This window comes from Peromyscus eremicus, chromosome 5 (genome assembly GCF_949786415.1).
Source record: "Peromyscus eremicus chromosome 5, PerEre_H2_v1, whole genome shotgun sequence".
Taxonomy (NCBI): domain Eukaryota; kingdom Metazoa; phylum Chordata; class Mammalia; order Rodentia; family Cricetidae; genus Peromyscus; species Peromyscus eremicus.
In genome coordinates, this window is record NC_081420.1 from 97,343,900 (window position 1) to 97,361,853 (window position 17,954).

The 17,954-nt window shown below is 49.3% G+C and overlaps 1 protein-coding gene across 1 annotated transcript in view; it reads left to right on the top strand.

The window, feature by feature from the left end:
* The window catches only part of Il34 (interleukin 34), a 55,892-nt gene that overhangs the window by 27,761 nt on the left and 10,177 nt on the right, over positions 1 to 17,954 (top strand). Inside the window, exon 2 of the mRNA XM_059264005.1 lies at positions 15,518 to 15,919. Coding sequence (XP_059119988.1) covers positions 15,892 to 15,919 — 28 coding nt within the window. The 5' untranslated portion in view covers positions 15,518 to 15,891. The remainder of the gene's footprint in view (positions 1 to 15,517; positions 15,920 to 17,954) is intronic.

A 17,954-nucleotide genomic window follows, 5' to 3' on the forward strand; every position in this document is an offset into this window, starting at 1 on the left:
GGTCTAGCCCAGTGCAGTTTGACCTCACTCTTAATTCAGAAAATCATATCTAAAAAGGTCCTGTAAAGGTGTGTGCTGAGAGTCCTAGAGACTCTAAGTTTGGAGGGAGGGGTCACTGCCTATCCAGTTATGGCAACATGCAAATTACATAAACCACTACTCCAGGCAAGAGATGGAGTGTTCCTAATTCTCCACAACATTCTCTCAGGCCCCTTCTAGTCAGCTCCAACCAGCACTGCCCATCCTGGGTAACTACAGTTGGTATCTATGACTATAGATAAGCTTTTTAAAAAAACCTATTCTTACATTCTAATAAATGCAATTACAAAGCATGTAGTTGTTTACAACTGGCTTCTTTTCCTCAAAATAATATTTTTTGGTTTATCCATGCTGTTGCTTGAACTAGAAGTTTGTTCCTTTTGATGGCTGTGTAGTACTCCATGGTATCATTACACCACCATCTGCATGTCCCGTCTTGGGGTAGATAGTCGGCTTATTTTTCATTTGGGGAACTGTATTATAATAGTCACGTGGCTTCTTGCTGTGACAGAACACCTGACAAAAGCTACTTCAGGAAGGAAACCTTTGTCGTGACTCATAGTTTGAGGACACAGTCCGCCATGACAGGTCGGTCTCGGCAGCCCGAGCGTGAGGTGACTGGTCCTGTCACATCCAGTCAGGACACAGAGAGAGGTGAATACTGCTGCTCAAATCACTTTCTCCTTTTATTTAGTAGGGGATAGTGCCAGCCACACGTAGGGTGGGTCTTCTCACCCAGCTGGCATAGTCTAGAAAAGCCCTTACCATGGATATGCCCAGAGATTCATTTCCATGGTGATTCCAAATCCCATGAAGCTGACAGGATTAACTGGCATGGGCATGTCATCTATAAAACAAACATAGTATCAAATGCATATTTTTGTTCACCCTTTTCAACTTTACTTTTAGTGTTGTATGTGTGTATGTGTTCAGGGGTACATGTGCATGTGTAGGTGAGGGTGCATCTGCACATGTGTGCATGAGCCTATAGAGGCCACAGGTCAAAGCCAGGTATCTTTCCTCTTGCTCTTCCACTGTGTGTGCATGTGTTCGTGCATGTGTGCACTCGTATGTATGTTCACATGTGAGAGTGTATGTGTGTGTGTGTGTGTGCATGGATGTATGCACACATGCATGTTCATGTGGAGGCCAGGAGATGTACAGTGTGCATGCCACCTCACCAGCTTTTTAAGTGAGCGCTGGGGTCCAGACTCGGGTCATCATGCTGTCATAGCAGGCACTCTATTGCCTGAGCCATCTCTCTAGTCCCTTGTGGTTTTTTTTTGAGGGGGGTGTTTTTCTGTTTTGTTTTTTCTTGTGGTGGTGGGTTCTTTTTCTGTTGTTTGTTTGTTTTGAAGAAAAGCTTTCACTGTGTAACTCTGGCTGCCTAGAATTCGCTCTGTAGACCAGGTTGGCTTTGAACTCCCAGAGATCCACCTGGCTCTGCTTCCCGAGTGCTGGGATTAAAGGTGTGCTCCCAGCCAGGCAGAGCTCGGTGGAGATGGTGGTTCTGAGAGCTGGTGTCCTTGCCATCCTGAGGAAACTTTCCTGCGTCCCTGTCCCCACTTCCCTACGGTCCCTTGACACACAATTTCCCATGATGCTGTCTTCTACTTATTCAGTCATCCTGCTTCCCACTGGCCTGCATGCACCTTCCTGGAATGGCAGCTTACTGGTCCCAGGCAAACAGTAGGTGCTTCATAAGTGTTGACTGCAAGGGCAATGTCCAGTGCAGACTTCTCCAGACCTCCCCTGGGATCTGGGCCCCCCTGAGACAGACCTTTAGTAAATTTCATAGTTCTCATGCCTGGTGTTGCCTTGATGCTCAATGTCAGGTAATTACTTAGACCATTTTATCTAAACATGGGTCATGTACCATGGCCAGTTTAGATAGTCTTCCATGGTTCCTGGAACTTGTAGTAAAATACATTGAATTTATCTGGGCAGGATGGTGCATACATATAATCCCAATATTTGGAGGCTGAGGCAGGAGGATCAAAGTTCTAGCTAGGCCAGTCTGGGCTACATAGTGAAACCCTGTCTCAAAAACCCTCAAACCAGCTGCCAAGATAACTCAGCCAGTAAATGTGCTCTCTATGCAGGCCTGCCACCTGACTCCATTCCCTGGATCCACAGTAAACATGCTCTCTATGCAGGCCTGACACCTGACTCCATTCCCTGGATCCACAGTAAACATGCTCTCTATGCAGGCCTGACACCTGACTCCATTCCCGGGATCCACAGTAAACTTGCTCTCTATGCAGGCCTGACACCTGACTCCATTCCCGGGATCCACAGTAAACTTGCTCTCTATGCAGGCCTGACACCTGACTCCATTCCCGGGATCCACAGTGGAAAGAAAGAACCAACTCCTGGAAGTTGTCCTCTGACTTCCTCACATGCCTATACTTGCTCATACTTATACACACATCACAGAGAAAGACACACACATAATAAATAAAAAGTTAAAAAAACAAACCACCAGCCAAAACCAGCAACCCAAACACACTGGATTTCCTTTCTGGGTATTCTTCACCCTGCCCTTTCTAGGATGTTGTATTTCAGTGTTAGCGATGTTGACATCTGAGACTAAAATTGTCCTGTATTTCTAGATTATCAGTACATCCTTCACTTCTGCCCACTGGCTTCCAGTCACACCCATCCTTCAGTCATGGTCACCAACAATATCTCCAACCATTTTGCCCAATGTCTTGAGGGGGATTGGGAACTGATGCTCTATGGAAAAGACTCAGCCAGTGCTAGTATATTTTAAGCCCGTGACTCCTTTTGGTCCCTGGACACCGGGGTTCACCTCATAAGAATCACTCCAGGGGTCAGTGAGATGGCTCAGCAGGTAAAGGTACTTGCCCCCAAGCCTGAAGACCTCAGTTCAATCCCAAGATCCACCTATGGAAGAAGAGAACTGACTTCCAAAAATTGTCCTCTGACCTCGGCACGTGCACTGTGGCATGCACACGCTCTCTTTCCTCACAGATAATAAGAGTGCAATAAAAAAAAAAAAGTGCGGCACTGTTGTATGTGCCATTAATACCCAGCACTTGGGAGACAAAGGCAGGCAGACCTCTGTGATCTCCAGGCCAGCCTGATTTATAATGGAGAACTCTAGGCCAGCAAGGGGGCTATACAGTGAGACTCTGTTTAAAAATAAAATCACTCCAGCGGCTGTAAATTTTCTAATTGAAGTCAGTATCCGTGTAGAACCCAGGCAAGTGTGAGAGGCAGCTGCATGGGAAGAAAGCTCGTGGGCCTGAGTCCTATCTGATTTCAGAGGAAGGCCAGATGTAGGCTGAAAGAACAGTATTTCATTCATATCAGACATGTTGGCAAAGCTGTGATCTGTGGCTGCTGCCTTGGCTTGCCTCGTGGGAAAGGACTCACAGGAAAACAAGGTGAGTTAGAAGAGGACACTCAGCAACTCTCACTGATCAGGACGGAATGTCAGCAGTGAGTACAGCTAGTGTGGACCTCCATCTGAAGCCATGGCAAAGGCCAGAACTGTGGTTAGCTCTGGACTCGGGCGGGTAGAAGTGGAGAGCAGAGCCCCAGAAGACGGCTTAGTGGGTAAAGTGATTGCCACTCAAACTTAGAGACTGAGTTTGATCTCTGGAACCCATCTAAAGGTGGTGGGGGAGAACCGATTCCATGGAGCTGTCCTGTGAACTCCATACTCCCACTGTTGACATGCATGTGCGAGACACCCACACCCACACCCACACCCACACACACACACACACACACACACACACACACGCACGCACGTGTGCACACACACACACACACACACACACACAGGGTAGTACTGGTAAAGAAAACTACAGAAGCGGCAGGGCAGAGGAACCGCGCATAGTCTTCAGGCAGCAGAACATGGGACATGTACTACAGTATAGATTTTTCTTTTCTCCTTTTGTTTTTTTTGTTTTTGTTTTTGGAGACAGGGTTTCTCTGTGTAGCCTTGGCTGTCCTGGAACTCTCTCTGTAGAACAAGGCTGGCCTCAAACTCACAGAGATCTGCCAGCCTCTGCCTCCCAAGGGCTGGGATTTAACGGCATGTACCACCACTGCCCAGTTTAGATTTGTTTTAAGATGGTGTCTCACTGTGTAGCCCACCAAGAATCAAGCAGCATTCAGACGAGAAGAAGTTCAGAGAGTTTCCTGTATAGCACTGTGAGCTATGAACTTGCGTGTGGGTGTGGGTGTGTGCACATGCTTGTGGGATCCTGAGGTCAAAGCTGGATGCCCTCCTCAGTTGTGTTCCATCTTAGTTTTTTGGAGACAGGGTCTCTCACTGAATCTGGATGGAGCTCACTAGTTTAGCTGGACTACCTGGGCAGCAAGCCTCGGGTCCCTTCTGTCTCCATCTCCGTAGCATTAGGATTACAGGCACACACCCTGGGGGGGGGGGGGGGGTTGTCTCAAACACCAGGGCTGGCAAGAAGGAAGTCCAGGTCAGTATGACTCGGTAGCTGGTGTTGGTTCAACTTCTAGAGTTTGACACCGGGCAGCTTAGTTAAGCATATATAAGCACAGCACAATTTTGGAAGAAAGTTTCCTGGTGATAATTAACTCAATCTGCCTGTACAACAAAGCTTAAGACATGATTACATTGAAACTCTTTTCAAAGTACATATGACCTCTTCCATAAAGATGAGCTCTGTTGACTGAGAAACAGTGCATAAGCTAGGGTCTAGGGAGAATGTCTGAGATAAATGTAAGAGTCTGGGAGAGCCAGGTGTGGCCTGGCCCTACAGATAGCACCTAGGCTGTTGCAAAGTACATGTGACATCTCCCCTAAGGATGGGTTCTGTTGACTCAGAAATGATGCTCAAGATAAAGGTCTAGGAAGGAAGAGTCTGAGATAAACATCGTAGTCAGGGGCATTCAGGTGTGGCTTGGCCCTACAGATAGCACAGGTCAGCAGGCTAATACATCCATTCCCAGCTTTCTGGGTGGAAAAATTGGTATATATCTACTCCATTGAGGAGACAGTCCTGATTTCCCTAGTGCGTATCTATATGTACAAGGACCTTGTGCCCACTACGACGCCCTACTCCACACCTGGCTTTAATTTTTTTAAAAATTTATTTCTATGTGTATGAGTGTTTGCCTGCATGTATGTGTGTGCTCTGCCCGCTTGCCCAGTGCCCGCAGAGGCTAGAACAGAGCACCGAATCCCCTAGAGCTAGAGTTAAGAGTAGTTGTGAGCCACCATGTGGGTACTGGGAACTGAACCTGGGCTCTCTGCAAGAACAGCAAGTGCTCTTCACCATGGAGCCATCTCTACACCTCTAGGTTAATTATTTTTTGAGGCAGGGTTTCATGTAGCCTAGGCTGGCCTGAAACTATGTAGCCCAGGATGACCCTGAACTGATTCTCCTGCCTCCATTTCCCAAGTGCTGGGATTATAGGCAAGTACTACTGTGCTCAGTTTATGCAGTACTGGAGATGGAACCCACGGCCTCCTGCACTCCTGCATGGCAGGCAAGCACTCTATCAACTAAGCCACATTCCCAGCCCAAAATGACTTTTTAAAAAACATTTAAAACTATGTGTTTCCTACCGAATCAGACCTCTAACACTGATAGCCCTATCGTAAAATAGCAATACTCAGTGGCCAAGTTGAGTGATCTAAATACCATTTATCACTAAAAGGGTCCTTAGGGAAGTATCTGATTTCAAATGTGAGGCTAAAACTGTACAAGAGCGCCTGGAAGGTCCTGTAATGGCAGAGAGCAAGGAAACTATGAAAGCTTCTGGAGTCACACCAGTAGGGCAGGAACCTACTAGAAAGAGTTCTCATTAGCTTAATGATAAAAAAACAACTTGAACATCAAAGAGAATAATCGACAGCCACTTTGGAAAATAGCTTGGCTGTTTCTTATAGTTCAGTCTCCAGTGATCATATGATTCTATGTTACTCTCAGGAGAGAGATAAACACACTCACAGAAAAGCCTTGTCCTGGACCATTTTTCATTGGCATAAAAAATACTCGATGCTGGCTAACATATAAAGGAAACATTTTGTCAGGAGTGGTGGCACATGCCTGGAATCTACCACGGAGAGGCTGAGGTGGGAGGATCGGGAGACTGAGGCCAACCTGGGTTAGCTAGCAAGACTGTTTAAGACAAACAAACAACCCAACTGACCAAAACCAAAGTGGAGGAAGGGAAAGGGGGAGGAAAGAAGAAAGGAAGGAAAGGATGAACCGATTTATTTAGCTCACAGTTTTTGAGGCTCAAGGGTAGAGCATCAGCAATGGCTGCGTTCTGATGCAAGCCTCTCTGACGGAGGGAAGGATCAAGATGTAGGACAGGGTACCAGAAAGGGGGAAGGGGCTGGCCTTACTCTTTTATAACAATTCTTTCTCCCAGAAGCAAACTGGGATCCCATGAGAACTACATAAATTCCTCCCCAAGGCAGTGGTCCCCACCCCCATTCCTTCCCCTCTTTGAGACTAATCCAGGCTGGCTTCCACTTCACCATGTAGCCCAGGCTGGCCTCAAACTCCTGACAATTTTGCCTCAGTTCCCTGAGTGTGGAGATTGCAGGTGCGTGCTACCATAGCTGGTCAGGTGCCGCATCTTAAAGATTTTACTATCTCCCAGCATTGAGAGCTGGGGATGGATGCACACAGAGCCAAGCTTCCAAGTGCATCCTTGGGGGACGAACTGAAGCCATGTCCAGACTATAACAACCTATGTCCATTGTGAATCACAGCTTTGTTCATAATTGCAAAACCCTGGAAACAATTTCTAACATCCATTAGCGACAAGTGGAGAAACAGACTGTGGCACAGTGGGCCACTGCTCAGACACCAAAGGAACACACTGCCACCACCCTCACCAGCATGGTGAATCCTCAAAGCGCCTGCCAAGTGAAGAGGACAGGGAGGATAACGGACTATGTGACCCCACTACAGAAGTTTCTGGAAAAAATCTGACTCTAAAGATAGAAGGCAGATCAGTGGGAGACTGGGAAGAGGACTGGTTACAAGGAGGCCCAAGGGAACTTTGGGGGAGTGATCAAAATATTCTACATTTTCTTTTAAAAATATTTACTTTGTTTTTATTTATGTGTACAGTGTGTGTCTGTCTGCCATGGGAGTGAAGGTGCCCTTGGAGGCCAGAAGAGGGCGATGGTGAAGTTATAGGGAGCTGTAAAAGGCCCAGCATAGGTGCTGGGAACCAAGCTCCGCTCTTCTGCAAGAGCAGAAATACTCCTAACCACGGAGCCATCTCTCCAGCCCATGACCCAGTGTACATTTTCAAACCTGCCCACTTGGAGGGTAAGCTTCACATCAACCTTAAAAATAGCTTCCGGACGTTGAAATAAGCAGTGAATCAGGGTGCAGCCACCGTCATGAAGACAAAGGAACTGTTCAGACCAGGAGGTTCATGAGCCATGACTGCTTAAAAAGAAACAGTCAGGGGATGGAGAGACGGCTCAGGGGTTTAGAACACTTGCTGCTCTTGCTGATCTCATTTTGGTTCCCAGAATCCATATCAGAAGTCTTACAATCACCTGCAACTCCAGTTCCGGGGCACCTAATGCCCTCTGGCCTCAAGAGTACCTGCCTGGACATACATGATACACATACATACACTTCGGTACATGCGCATATATACATCAAGCAAACTAAGTAAATACAAATTTTTAACAAATTATGTATATGGGCATCTTGCCTACCTGTATTCTGTGCATGTGAGGTGCCAGAAGAGAGTACCAGCTCCTCAGGAACTGGAGTTAACAGATTGCTGGGAACTATTATGTGGGTGCTGGGAATAAAACTCAGGTCCTTTGGAAGGGCAGCCAGTAATTTTTTTAAGATATATTTATTTATTATGTATACAACATTCTGCCTCCAAGTATGCCTGCATGCCAGAAAAGGGTACCAGATCTCATTATAGATAACTGTGAGCCACCATGTGGTTGCTGGGAATTGAACTCAGGAACTCAGGACCTCTGGAAGAGGAGCCAGTGCTCTTAACCTCTGAGCCATCTCTCCAGCTCCCGCAGCCAGTGATCTTAACCACTGAGCCATCTCTCTAGCCTCCAAGGACTTTCATCTTACCATGAGGGACTGATTACCCCCTTGGCTAACCCTAATCATGTTCAGAAGGCCCCATCTCTAAATGCCATGATGTTAGTTGGACTTCAACATATGAATTTTGGAGTGACATAACTTTTAAAAAATTAGTAGGTGTGTGTGTGTGTGTGTGTGTGTGTGTACATGTGTGTTTGTGTAAATATATGCCATGTGTGTGCAAGTGCCTATGGAGGCCAGAAGAGGGCATCCGATCCCTTGGAATTATAGTCTGTAGTGAGTTGCCCAATGTGGATTCTGGGAACTGAATCTTGGTCCTCTGGAAGTACAGGAAGTACTCTTAACCCTGAGTCATCTCTCCAGCTCTTACATTTTACTTATTTTTTGCACATGTATGTGTGTGGACACACATGTAGAGAGATCAGAGGACAGCTTATGGGAGTCAGTTCTTTCCTTCACTATGTGGAAGATTGATTGAACTCAAGTTGTCAGGCTTGGTGGTGTGGTGAGCCATCTCACTGGCCCAGAAGTGACTCAAGCGTTCAGTTCATATGATGCTATGGATGAGTGAACCTTGGGGACATGATGCTAAGGGAAAGAAGCCGGGTGGAAGGACCACCATGCACTACGCAGTTCCATTAGTAGGAAATGGCTGATCAAGCCAAACCACAGAGATAGAAAATTGGTAGTTGCCAGAATCTGGGCAGGAGGCAGAATCAGAAGCAAGTATTAATGAGTGATTTATTGGGGGAGGAGGCTGACGTCTCTCCTGTGTGTGGCCAGCAGCTGGTAGAGAGCTTGCCTAGTATGCTCAAAGCCTGAGCACCGCATAAAACACGTGTGGTAGGGCATGCTGTGATTCTAACCCTTGGGGGTAGAGGCCGAGGACGCAAAGAGTTGTTCAAGTTTATCCTTGACTGTATATACCAAGTCTGAGGCCAGCCTGGACTATGTGAGGCCTTGTCAAAGATAAAAGAGAGAGGGAGGGAGGGAAGGAAAAAGGAAAGGGGGCTGGCTGGCCCTGTGGCTAGGTGGGTAAAGGCAATTGCCACAAAAGTCTGATGGCCTGAATTGGATCCTTGGATCCCACAGCGAGAGGAGAGAATCAACTCCACAGTTGTCCTGCTCTCTCTCTCTCTCTCTCTCTCTCTCTCTCTCTCTCTCTCTCTCTCTCTCTCACACACACACACACACACACACACACACACACACACACACACAGAGAGAGAGAGAGAGAGAGAGAGAGAGAGAGAGAGAAAGTAATATAATAGCACATTTAAAAATTAAAAAAGAAAAACAGAAATAAACAAAAGCAGATAAGCAGATACAGGAACTGTATACGAATCTTGCCTAATCCACTACCACAGGGCCCATGTCTATAGATTTCATACCCCTGCCCCTTAGTTAGGGTTTCATGTAGCCAAGGATGCCCTTGAACTCCTGATCCTCCAGACCCTCCTGCCTGTACTTTCCAAGTGTGCCACCACACCCAGCTGTCCACATTTATCTACGGCTTATGCTCGGTCCCATTACCTTCCACCTCCTCCCTATTTAGAACATCTGTTGATCCAGCCCTCAGCCCTGAGCTCAGTGCCTGAGCCTCCTACATTCTTAAGGGGCCATGGCTTGGTTCCCAGAAGGAAAGTGGGCTGGGAGGCCCGGATATGGCCTTGGGCCAGTTCCCTCCCTGTCTAGGTCTCCATTTCTCATCTCTGGGATGTGGGCTTGTAAGGAATGCCTCTGAAGTCTTTTGGGGTTTGTCCTACTTAAAGAAAAGTGGCCAGGCTGGGCGGGTGACCCAATAGTCTGTCCCCTAATACTTTTAGGTCATGCCTGCCTCTTTGGGGGAGAAGAATGTTCCAGGTAGGTGTAATAGATGGGTTGCAAACATGGGCCCAATTGTTTGCCCACACCCATCCAGGCCTCACAGTACAGCACTGCTCCTTTCACCAGAAAGCCATTGTTCTGAGTCTAGCACCTAGGGGGCCTTGACTCACTGGCCTCCTTTCTTGGGGTTCTGCCTCTGCTGTTAGCCCAGGCTACCCCTGATGAACGCAATCCCAGTGAAGCCAATTTAGATCAGCTCTGCAAAGTCACCAACATGAGTGGGGCTACCCTGGGCTACTCTGCACCAGCCAAACTCAGATGGGATCAGCTGAATCAGCTTGAACCAGCAGAGTCCTGCCTGGGCCAGCTGAGGCCAGTTTAGGACAGAGAGCTCAGCCTGGATCAGCAAAGCACAGTGTACAACAGCTGAGTCCAGGGCAGATCAGTGGAGATTAGCTTGGATTAGCTAAACCCAGGCAAGAGCAGTTGAGCTCAGTATGCACCAACCAAGCCCATTCTTCGTCAGTGAAGATCAACCTGGATCAACTCATCCTTGCCTACAGTTTGTGAAAAACAAACTCTTTCAGCCTCTATTACAAGGTGATTGTCCCAGAGCCGATGGAGGCTTCCCGGGAACTCTCAGGACTTCGTAGGTCCTGATGGTTTCCTTGTATGTCTTCCGTGCTTCAGTGGCTCCAGAGCTCAACTACGATGACCACAACTCAGATTCCAAAGCCCCCTCCCTGAGGAGGAGGTGCTAGTCTTCAGGCAGGGAAAGACCAAAGCAGGTAACTTCGGAAGGGAGGGGGCAGTGAGAGATCCTGACTTGGCTGGACAGCTCAAAATAGGAGTTCCTTAAAAAGAAAAAAAAAAAAAAAAAAAAAATTGCCGGGCGGTGGTGGCGCACGCCTTTAATCCCAGCACTCGGGAGGCAGAGCCAGGCGGATCTCTGCGAGTTCGAGGCCAGCCTGGACTACCAAGTGAGTCCCAGGAAAGGCGCAAAGCTACACAGAGAAACCCTGTCTCGAAAAACCAAAAAAAAAAAAAAGAAAAAGAAAAAAAAAATTAAGAGTCCAAATTGTAGGCTATGATGTAGTACAATTGGTAGAGCGCTTTTGGCCCATGTTCTCGCCTTGGTCCCTGGTAATTCACCGAGGGGTAGTGGTGGCACCTCCGATAATCCCAGTACAGGAAGCTGAAGCAGGAGGGACAGAAGTTCAAGGTCATCTTTGAGGCTACATGTTGAATTTGAAGCTAGTCTGGCAGAGGCTGATGGATCTCTATGAGTTCGACCCCAGCCTGGTTTACATGGTGAGTTCCAGGCTGGCTAGCTAGGGCTGCACCATGAGACCTTGTCTCAAAGCAAAAACAAAAGCAAAAACCAGCTATCAAGAGCTGGGGATGTAGCCCATTGGAGAAGGCAAAAATCATCCCACTTACCTCTAGCATGCTCTCAGCCCTGCGCTCAAACTCCAATACCACAAAAACAAGCATGATCAACTATGTCTAATCGCTCCCAAGTTGCACGAGCAAGTCCTTGCTTCTCTCCATGCAAGATTTAGCTCATTCGCCCCCTCCCTCCCCCCACACCTGCCCTCTCTCTGACCCTGCCCCGAACCCAGGACCCTGGAGTCATGATTTAGTGAGACTGATATTTGCTTTTCATTTGTTTCTGTGACTTAGAAACTGCTTTTCATCGTGGAACTATGCTGACCACTCCACCCTCTCTTATTTTTTTGTGTCCTTCCCCTCCACGAATTTCCCAATAATGCCAGGAGCCCCAGGGGGCGGGGTGGGGTGGACTGGGAAAGGCCAAACTTCCTCCACCTCCATCCTCACCCTGAGACCAGACCGGACCGAGAGGTAGAGACAGAGAAATCCAGGCAGGCCCTGCCCTCCTGGGATCTGAGGAAGTCACAGTCAGTCTTGAGGAAGGAAAGATGGCAGGTCAGGGTTGGGTCTCACTGCCAAGGAGGGCTCCAAGCAGGACTTTCTTCTGCTACCACATCAATACTTTCCGTTGCTGTGATAAAACACCATGACCAAGGCAACTTATAGAAGGAAGAGTTTATTGGAACTTACGGTCCCAGAGAGTTAAGAGTCCATGGTGGGGGTTGGGGATTTAGCTCAGTGGTAGAGCGCTTGCCTAACAAGCGCAAAGCCCTGGGTTCGGTCCTCAGCTCCGGGGTGGTGGAGTGGAGGCAGCAGGCGAGGTGGCTGGAACAGCAAGCAGGAAGCCTAGAGGGTGCACTCCAAATGGTGAATCTTTAAACTCTTAAAGCCGGCCTCCAGTGGACCCGCTTCCTCCAACAAAGCCACACCTAACCCTCCCCAAACAATACTACCAGCTGGGACCAGATATCCAAACAGCTGAGACTATCGGGGACATCTCATTCAGACCACCACAGCCAGTAACCTGATTTCCACAGTGCCCACACCCCTAGACCCAAAGCCTGTCCTCAGATACTGTCCTCTTGGCAGCTTCCTTGGGGTCCCTCTCCTGCTTTCCCATTTCAATGGGGCTCACACTGGGGCCACAGACTCGACGCATGTGTGACACGCGATTGGCCATGCCTCTCTTTCCCACTTGACTTCTCCATTGGGAACACACAAACTGAGATGCATGCTGGGGTTCAGTGCTGGAGTCCTTTCTAAATGAAGAAGCTGCAGCAGGGGCTGGGGATGTGGCTCAGCAGGCAAGAGCTTTTGCTGTGCAAACATGAGAACCTGGATTTAATTCCTGGTACCCAAGCAAAAATAAATTAAACAAACAAACAAACAGCCTTAGCTAGACATTCACCTGTAATGTCTGTGGAGGAGGTAGATGGGGGATAGCTGGGGTGTCCTGCTGCCAGCTTAGCTCCAGGTTCAGCGAGAGACCCTGTCTCAAAGAAATAAGGGGGGGCGTGATTGAGTAGGACACCGACATCCCCCTCTGACCTCTGTACATGCATGTGGGCATGCACCTGCACACACACGTGTGTGCCCACCACATACACACACAAAGAGGGTGCAACAAAATTTCTTCAGTTTGGACAAAGTGAAGAACCCCTTTGTTGTGTGTGCCTGTGTGAGGAAGTGTAGGATCCCCTCCCCCAATTCCTGTGCGTGGGAGAGTTCAGGGATAAGTGGTGGTGGTGGGCAACCCAGGCTCTGTGGCTGGTATGAAGAGCCCCGATGGTCTAAAGGAGAGTGGGACATTACTCAAAGCTACAGAAGGACTCAAGAGAGATGGACGCTTCCATCCACACCAAAACCTGCCCACTGAGGATTTTAGCATTTTTCATTATCACCAAAGACTGGATCAATTCAAATGCTTCTTTCTTGGAGGGTAGACACACAATGATTTGTCTATACAAGGGATCATTACTGAAAAAGAAACAGAGGAGAGACTATTAACATGCTCATCAACATGACAGCACCCCAAATTCATCATGTCAAGTGAAAGAAGCAAAATGCAAAATCTGTACTCCAAGATTGCATTCCTGCTGGACAGGAAACAGGCGGGCTGCTTTAGTGCTGTTTTGGGAAGAGGCATTCACTACAGAGCAGCAGAGGTGGGTGTTTCTTCAGTGAAGGAAGTGTTCTATAAATGGATTATTGTAGTGGTTACATACCTCTATGAATTTGTCAAAATTCTTAGTTATACATTGAAAAAAACTATATATATGTAGATATATTTATTTATACATATGTATGTATGTAAGACTTTCCACAACATGCAAATAACAAGGAAAAGATATATTTGGGCCTGGGATGTAGCTCAGTTGGTAGAGTACTTGTCTAGCATGTATGAAGCCCTGGGTTTGAGCTCTATATCACTATAAAAATGGAGTGTGGTGATGCATGCCTGTAAGTCCAGCTCTCAGGAAGTAGAGACCAGAGGATCAGGAGTTCAAGGTCACCCTTGGTTGCATAACCAGTGAGTGTGAGGTCATCCAGGGCTAATATGAGACTGTGTCCTGGGGGGCATAGCTAGTGTAGTGCTTATAGTGACCCTATAATGGGAAGGTCACTGGGGTGGGATTGGGGAGAGGGAGGAAGGGCAGGGAGAAGGTCAGAGGAGGGGACGGAGCGGGGCTGAAGTCCAGTGTCCTAACTCGTGGTAAATCTGAACAATGTGCTTTATTGTATGTGGCCCAGCCTGCTTCAGAGGCTCTGAGGAGGAGGGCTAGCATGTCTGTCTGCTTTGCTGTTTTGTTTTAAACAGGGCCCATGTAGCCCATGCTTACCTGAAACTTGTTATGTTGCCCAGGCTAGCCTTAACCAAAAAATGCCTTGGGCAGCCCAGACTGGCCTTGGTCTTCCTACTTCCTAGCTTCTTCCTTGCTGGGGTTTGACCTCAGGGCCTCTAGTATCCTCAGCAAGCTCTCAACCACTAAGCTGCGTGCCCAGCCCAAGGGCCAGCAATTTGGTGCATTCTGTAGGTGTGTCACGGATGTCACGATGGAGAGGGTCTCCCCTGTCACACCTGCTTGGAGACACCGCCCCCTCTACTTCACCCCTGGAGTGGTGGCCGTTTCTCCTGACCTAAGAAGATACGAGAGGAATCATGAAGGAGTGGAATAGAGCCCCGTGAGAAACCGAGTTTCCTAGCTGTCTCTGCCCATGGCCTCCTCTACCTCGTCTGCAAAATGGAACCACCACAGCCCACAATTTGCTGGGCCCTGTGAGAGGGAGGGAGCACTATGGAGATGTGGAGATGTAGACTTGGGGCTCATCACCAGCAGGCCAGGCTTGAATTCTCTCTCTCTTTCTCTCTCTCTCTCTCTCTCTCTCTCTCTCTCTCTCTCTCTCTCTCTCTCTCTCTCTCTCTCTCTGAGATAAGATTTCTCTGCATAGCCCTGGCTGGCCTGGAATTTCCTCTGTAGACCAGGCTGGCTTTGAACTCAGAGCTCCACCTACCTCTGCCTCTGCTGGGATTAAAGACTGGTGCGCCACCCCACCCAGTCTTTCGTCTTCTGTTTGCTTTTTAGAGACAGAGTCTTGTTGTGTAGCCCCACTGGCCTCTTCCTGCTCCTGCTTCAGGCTCTAGAATGCTGTGGCTTCTCTGTTGTGTTCCACGGCTGCCTATGGTGTTTACTGATTGGCATCAGTATGGCCCCATGCAATATTTGATACCCACAATATCACACATCAGGTATTTCACCAGAAAAAGTGTTCATTATCTGGATTAAGCTAGTCCGTCAGTTTTTACCTGGCAGGGGACACAGATGGGTGACAGAAGGGAGCTAAGTGGCGGAGGATGCGGGGTAAGACACATCTTCCCCTCCTCAGCCACCCCTGAAGCATGTATCACTTGGACTTGGCCTGGCGCCTCACCTCCTCCAGGCAGCCTCCTGGCTTGTGAGTTCCACTGTTCCTTTAGTCCCAGCGCAGGGCTGCCAGCCTGTGTCTGGAGACTCACGCCTTGGCCCCAGGCAGCTGCTGAGGTGCCCTGGGGTCATTTGTGGAGTGTGAAGACAGGGCTGAGTGTCTCCGTCCTGGCAGCGGGGACAGCATGCACGGTGGGTCTTCCTTTCTTGGCTGGTGGCTGAGTGGCAGCGTTGCTCTTACATAATCGGTCTCTCTCCTCCTTCTTTTTCCAGAGCTAGACTTCACACTGAGCAGCTGCAGTCGGAGAAACCAGAGAAAGCGCCACCCAGCCCCAGATTCCAAGAGGCCTGCTGGGGACTCCCTTCTCTTCCTCCTCCTTCTTCTGAGACCCCAAAGCCACTGTTTCACACCAGCTCCTGAGCTGCAATGGGACTGGCAGCCACCGCCCCCTGGCTGTCCTCCGCCCTGCCTAGCAGATAGGGCGGTAGCTGCCCCAGGAGTACCTGCCCCCTCTCAGCCTGGGCCAGCCCTTCCTGACTTGGTGGCCACCTTTGCTGACCCGAGGCCATGTAGGTCCTAGCTCAGGCCTCTGGACACACTGCTGGGGACAGTGCCTCTGCTCTCAGGGGGCACCCAGTGCACCACCATGCTCTGGGGACTCGCCTGGTTATACTGTGAGTACTGGGGGGAGGGGGGGCTATACCTGGGGATCCTGTCCTGGGAGGCCTTGGTGGGTGGGTGGCTCTACTGTAACCATAGCAACCAGGGCAGTTCTTGTTGGTAAGAAGTTGAGATGCTTCCAGAGGGTTGCAGGCAGCCTCGGGGATGGGGGTCCGGGGCCACCCTCTGTTCTGCTTGCCTCTGACCTCAGGTTCAGATGTACAAACTGAGTGGGTGCAGCCGATACAGGATGGGGCAGGTGCTGGGGTGGGTGGCAGCTTCTCACCTCTGCAGTTTCATTGGCTCTGGGATGCAGGGTGGGGACAGAGGTTGTAGAGAGAGGATTTCCATCCTCCTGGGTGTGGCTAGTGGGGGGTAGGGTAGGCACAGCACCTGGGACTGGAGCGGCCTGGAGAAGGAAGTCTGCCAGGCCCCCTCTACCCCCTCCCTCCATATCAGGTCAAAATTAAAAAGCAGAAAGAAAATCATGTTCCTGATTAAAAAAAAAAAAAAAAGAAAAAGAAGTTGAAATAAAGACAGAAATCAGGAAAGGACCTGGTGGGATGTCTATGCCTGCTGGGTGGGAAGCCAGGCTGAGACCCTCACAGACTCCAAGACTCAATGGCAGCCACAGGGCTACTGGAGAGTCATCCTCATGACAAAGACCTGACCTGCCTTGCACCCCTCATCCCCACTGTGAAGTTATTTACGCCAAATAAATGAGGGCAGGGGCTGGGACCCACAAGTCTTCAGAGAAGAGCTGGGCACATTCTGTCCCTGGTGCACGGGTACTTCAAAGGTGGAGGACAGTCAGACCCAGTGTTCTGGAAGCTTCCACATCTTAACGGAACAGGCAGCATGGGTGAGGGTCTTCTTGAGGAGGACTCGAAGGATAGGTGGTAGTCACACTGATAGGTGTAGGGTGCTGGAGAGAGTGCTCTAAACAGAGACATGTGGGCATGTGGTGGGGCTGGGTGGGGCTTGGCAAGTTCCAGAGGCCTTGAACATCAGGCAGGGTACCAAGGGATTAGAGAACTGGGGGTCAGTTCTGGAGTCGAAGTGGTTGCATTTAAAGATTCAGTTTTATTGTTTGTAATGATGTGTCAATGTGTGAGTATGTACATGAGTGCTAGTGCCTTTGGAGGCCAGAGGTATTAGATTTCCCTGGAGCTGGAGTCACGGCCACCTGATATGGTGCTGGGAACTGCACCTGGGTCCTCTAGAGGAGCACTGAGCCACCTCTCTAGCCCCAAGGGGTACATTTATTTACTTATTGTGTTGGAGTGTCTGTGTGTGTGTGTGTGTGTGTGTGTGTGTGTGTGTGTGTGTGTACCATTGCATGCGTGTGGAAGTCAGAGGAAGGAAAGTCTGTTCTCTCCTCCCACCATGTGGTCTGGGGATTGAGCTCAGGTCCTCGGAGCTTGCTGGCAAATGCCTTTATTGGCTGAGGGGATGTGAGGCCGGAAAGGATTGCTAGCAGGAGGGGAGCTTCAGATGGCCTCTCTCAGGACTTGGCAAGGACTGGCTGTGGGGAGAGGCTGGTAGGGCAGGGACCACCTTGCAGGGGGGCTGAGGATCCTGGTGGATGTTAGGCTGCCTTAACGTGTCACCATGAATCTGTGACTCAGCTCCCTCAATGTATTTTCTCCTAGTTCTGGGGACTGGAGGTCTAAAACTGGGGTCACTGGTCACCATAGCTTGTGAAGGCTCTAGGGGAGGGTCTTCCTGCCCCTTCCAGATTCTGGTGGCTCCCTGAGTTCCTTGGCATGTGACAGCATTGCCAGTTTGCACACCACGCCCATCTGCAAGGCCTTTCCCTCTGCCCGAGCTTCCTCCTGGAACACCAGCCCTTGGAGCTAGGCTCTCCCTAAGCCCAGCATGACTGACCTCACATCAAGAGCCCTTGTTTTAATTACACCTGCAAAGAGCCCATTTCCAAAAAAGGTCATTCCGAGACTCCAGGTGACTAAGAATTTGGGGGGAGGGGTGCTATTAAACCATTATACAGGCTCACCTTGGTCAGTGGGGATGGGGGGACGAGCCTCATTT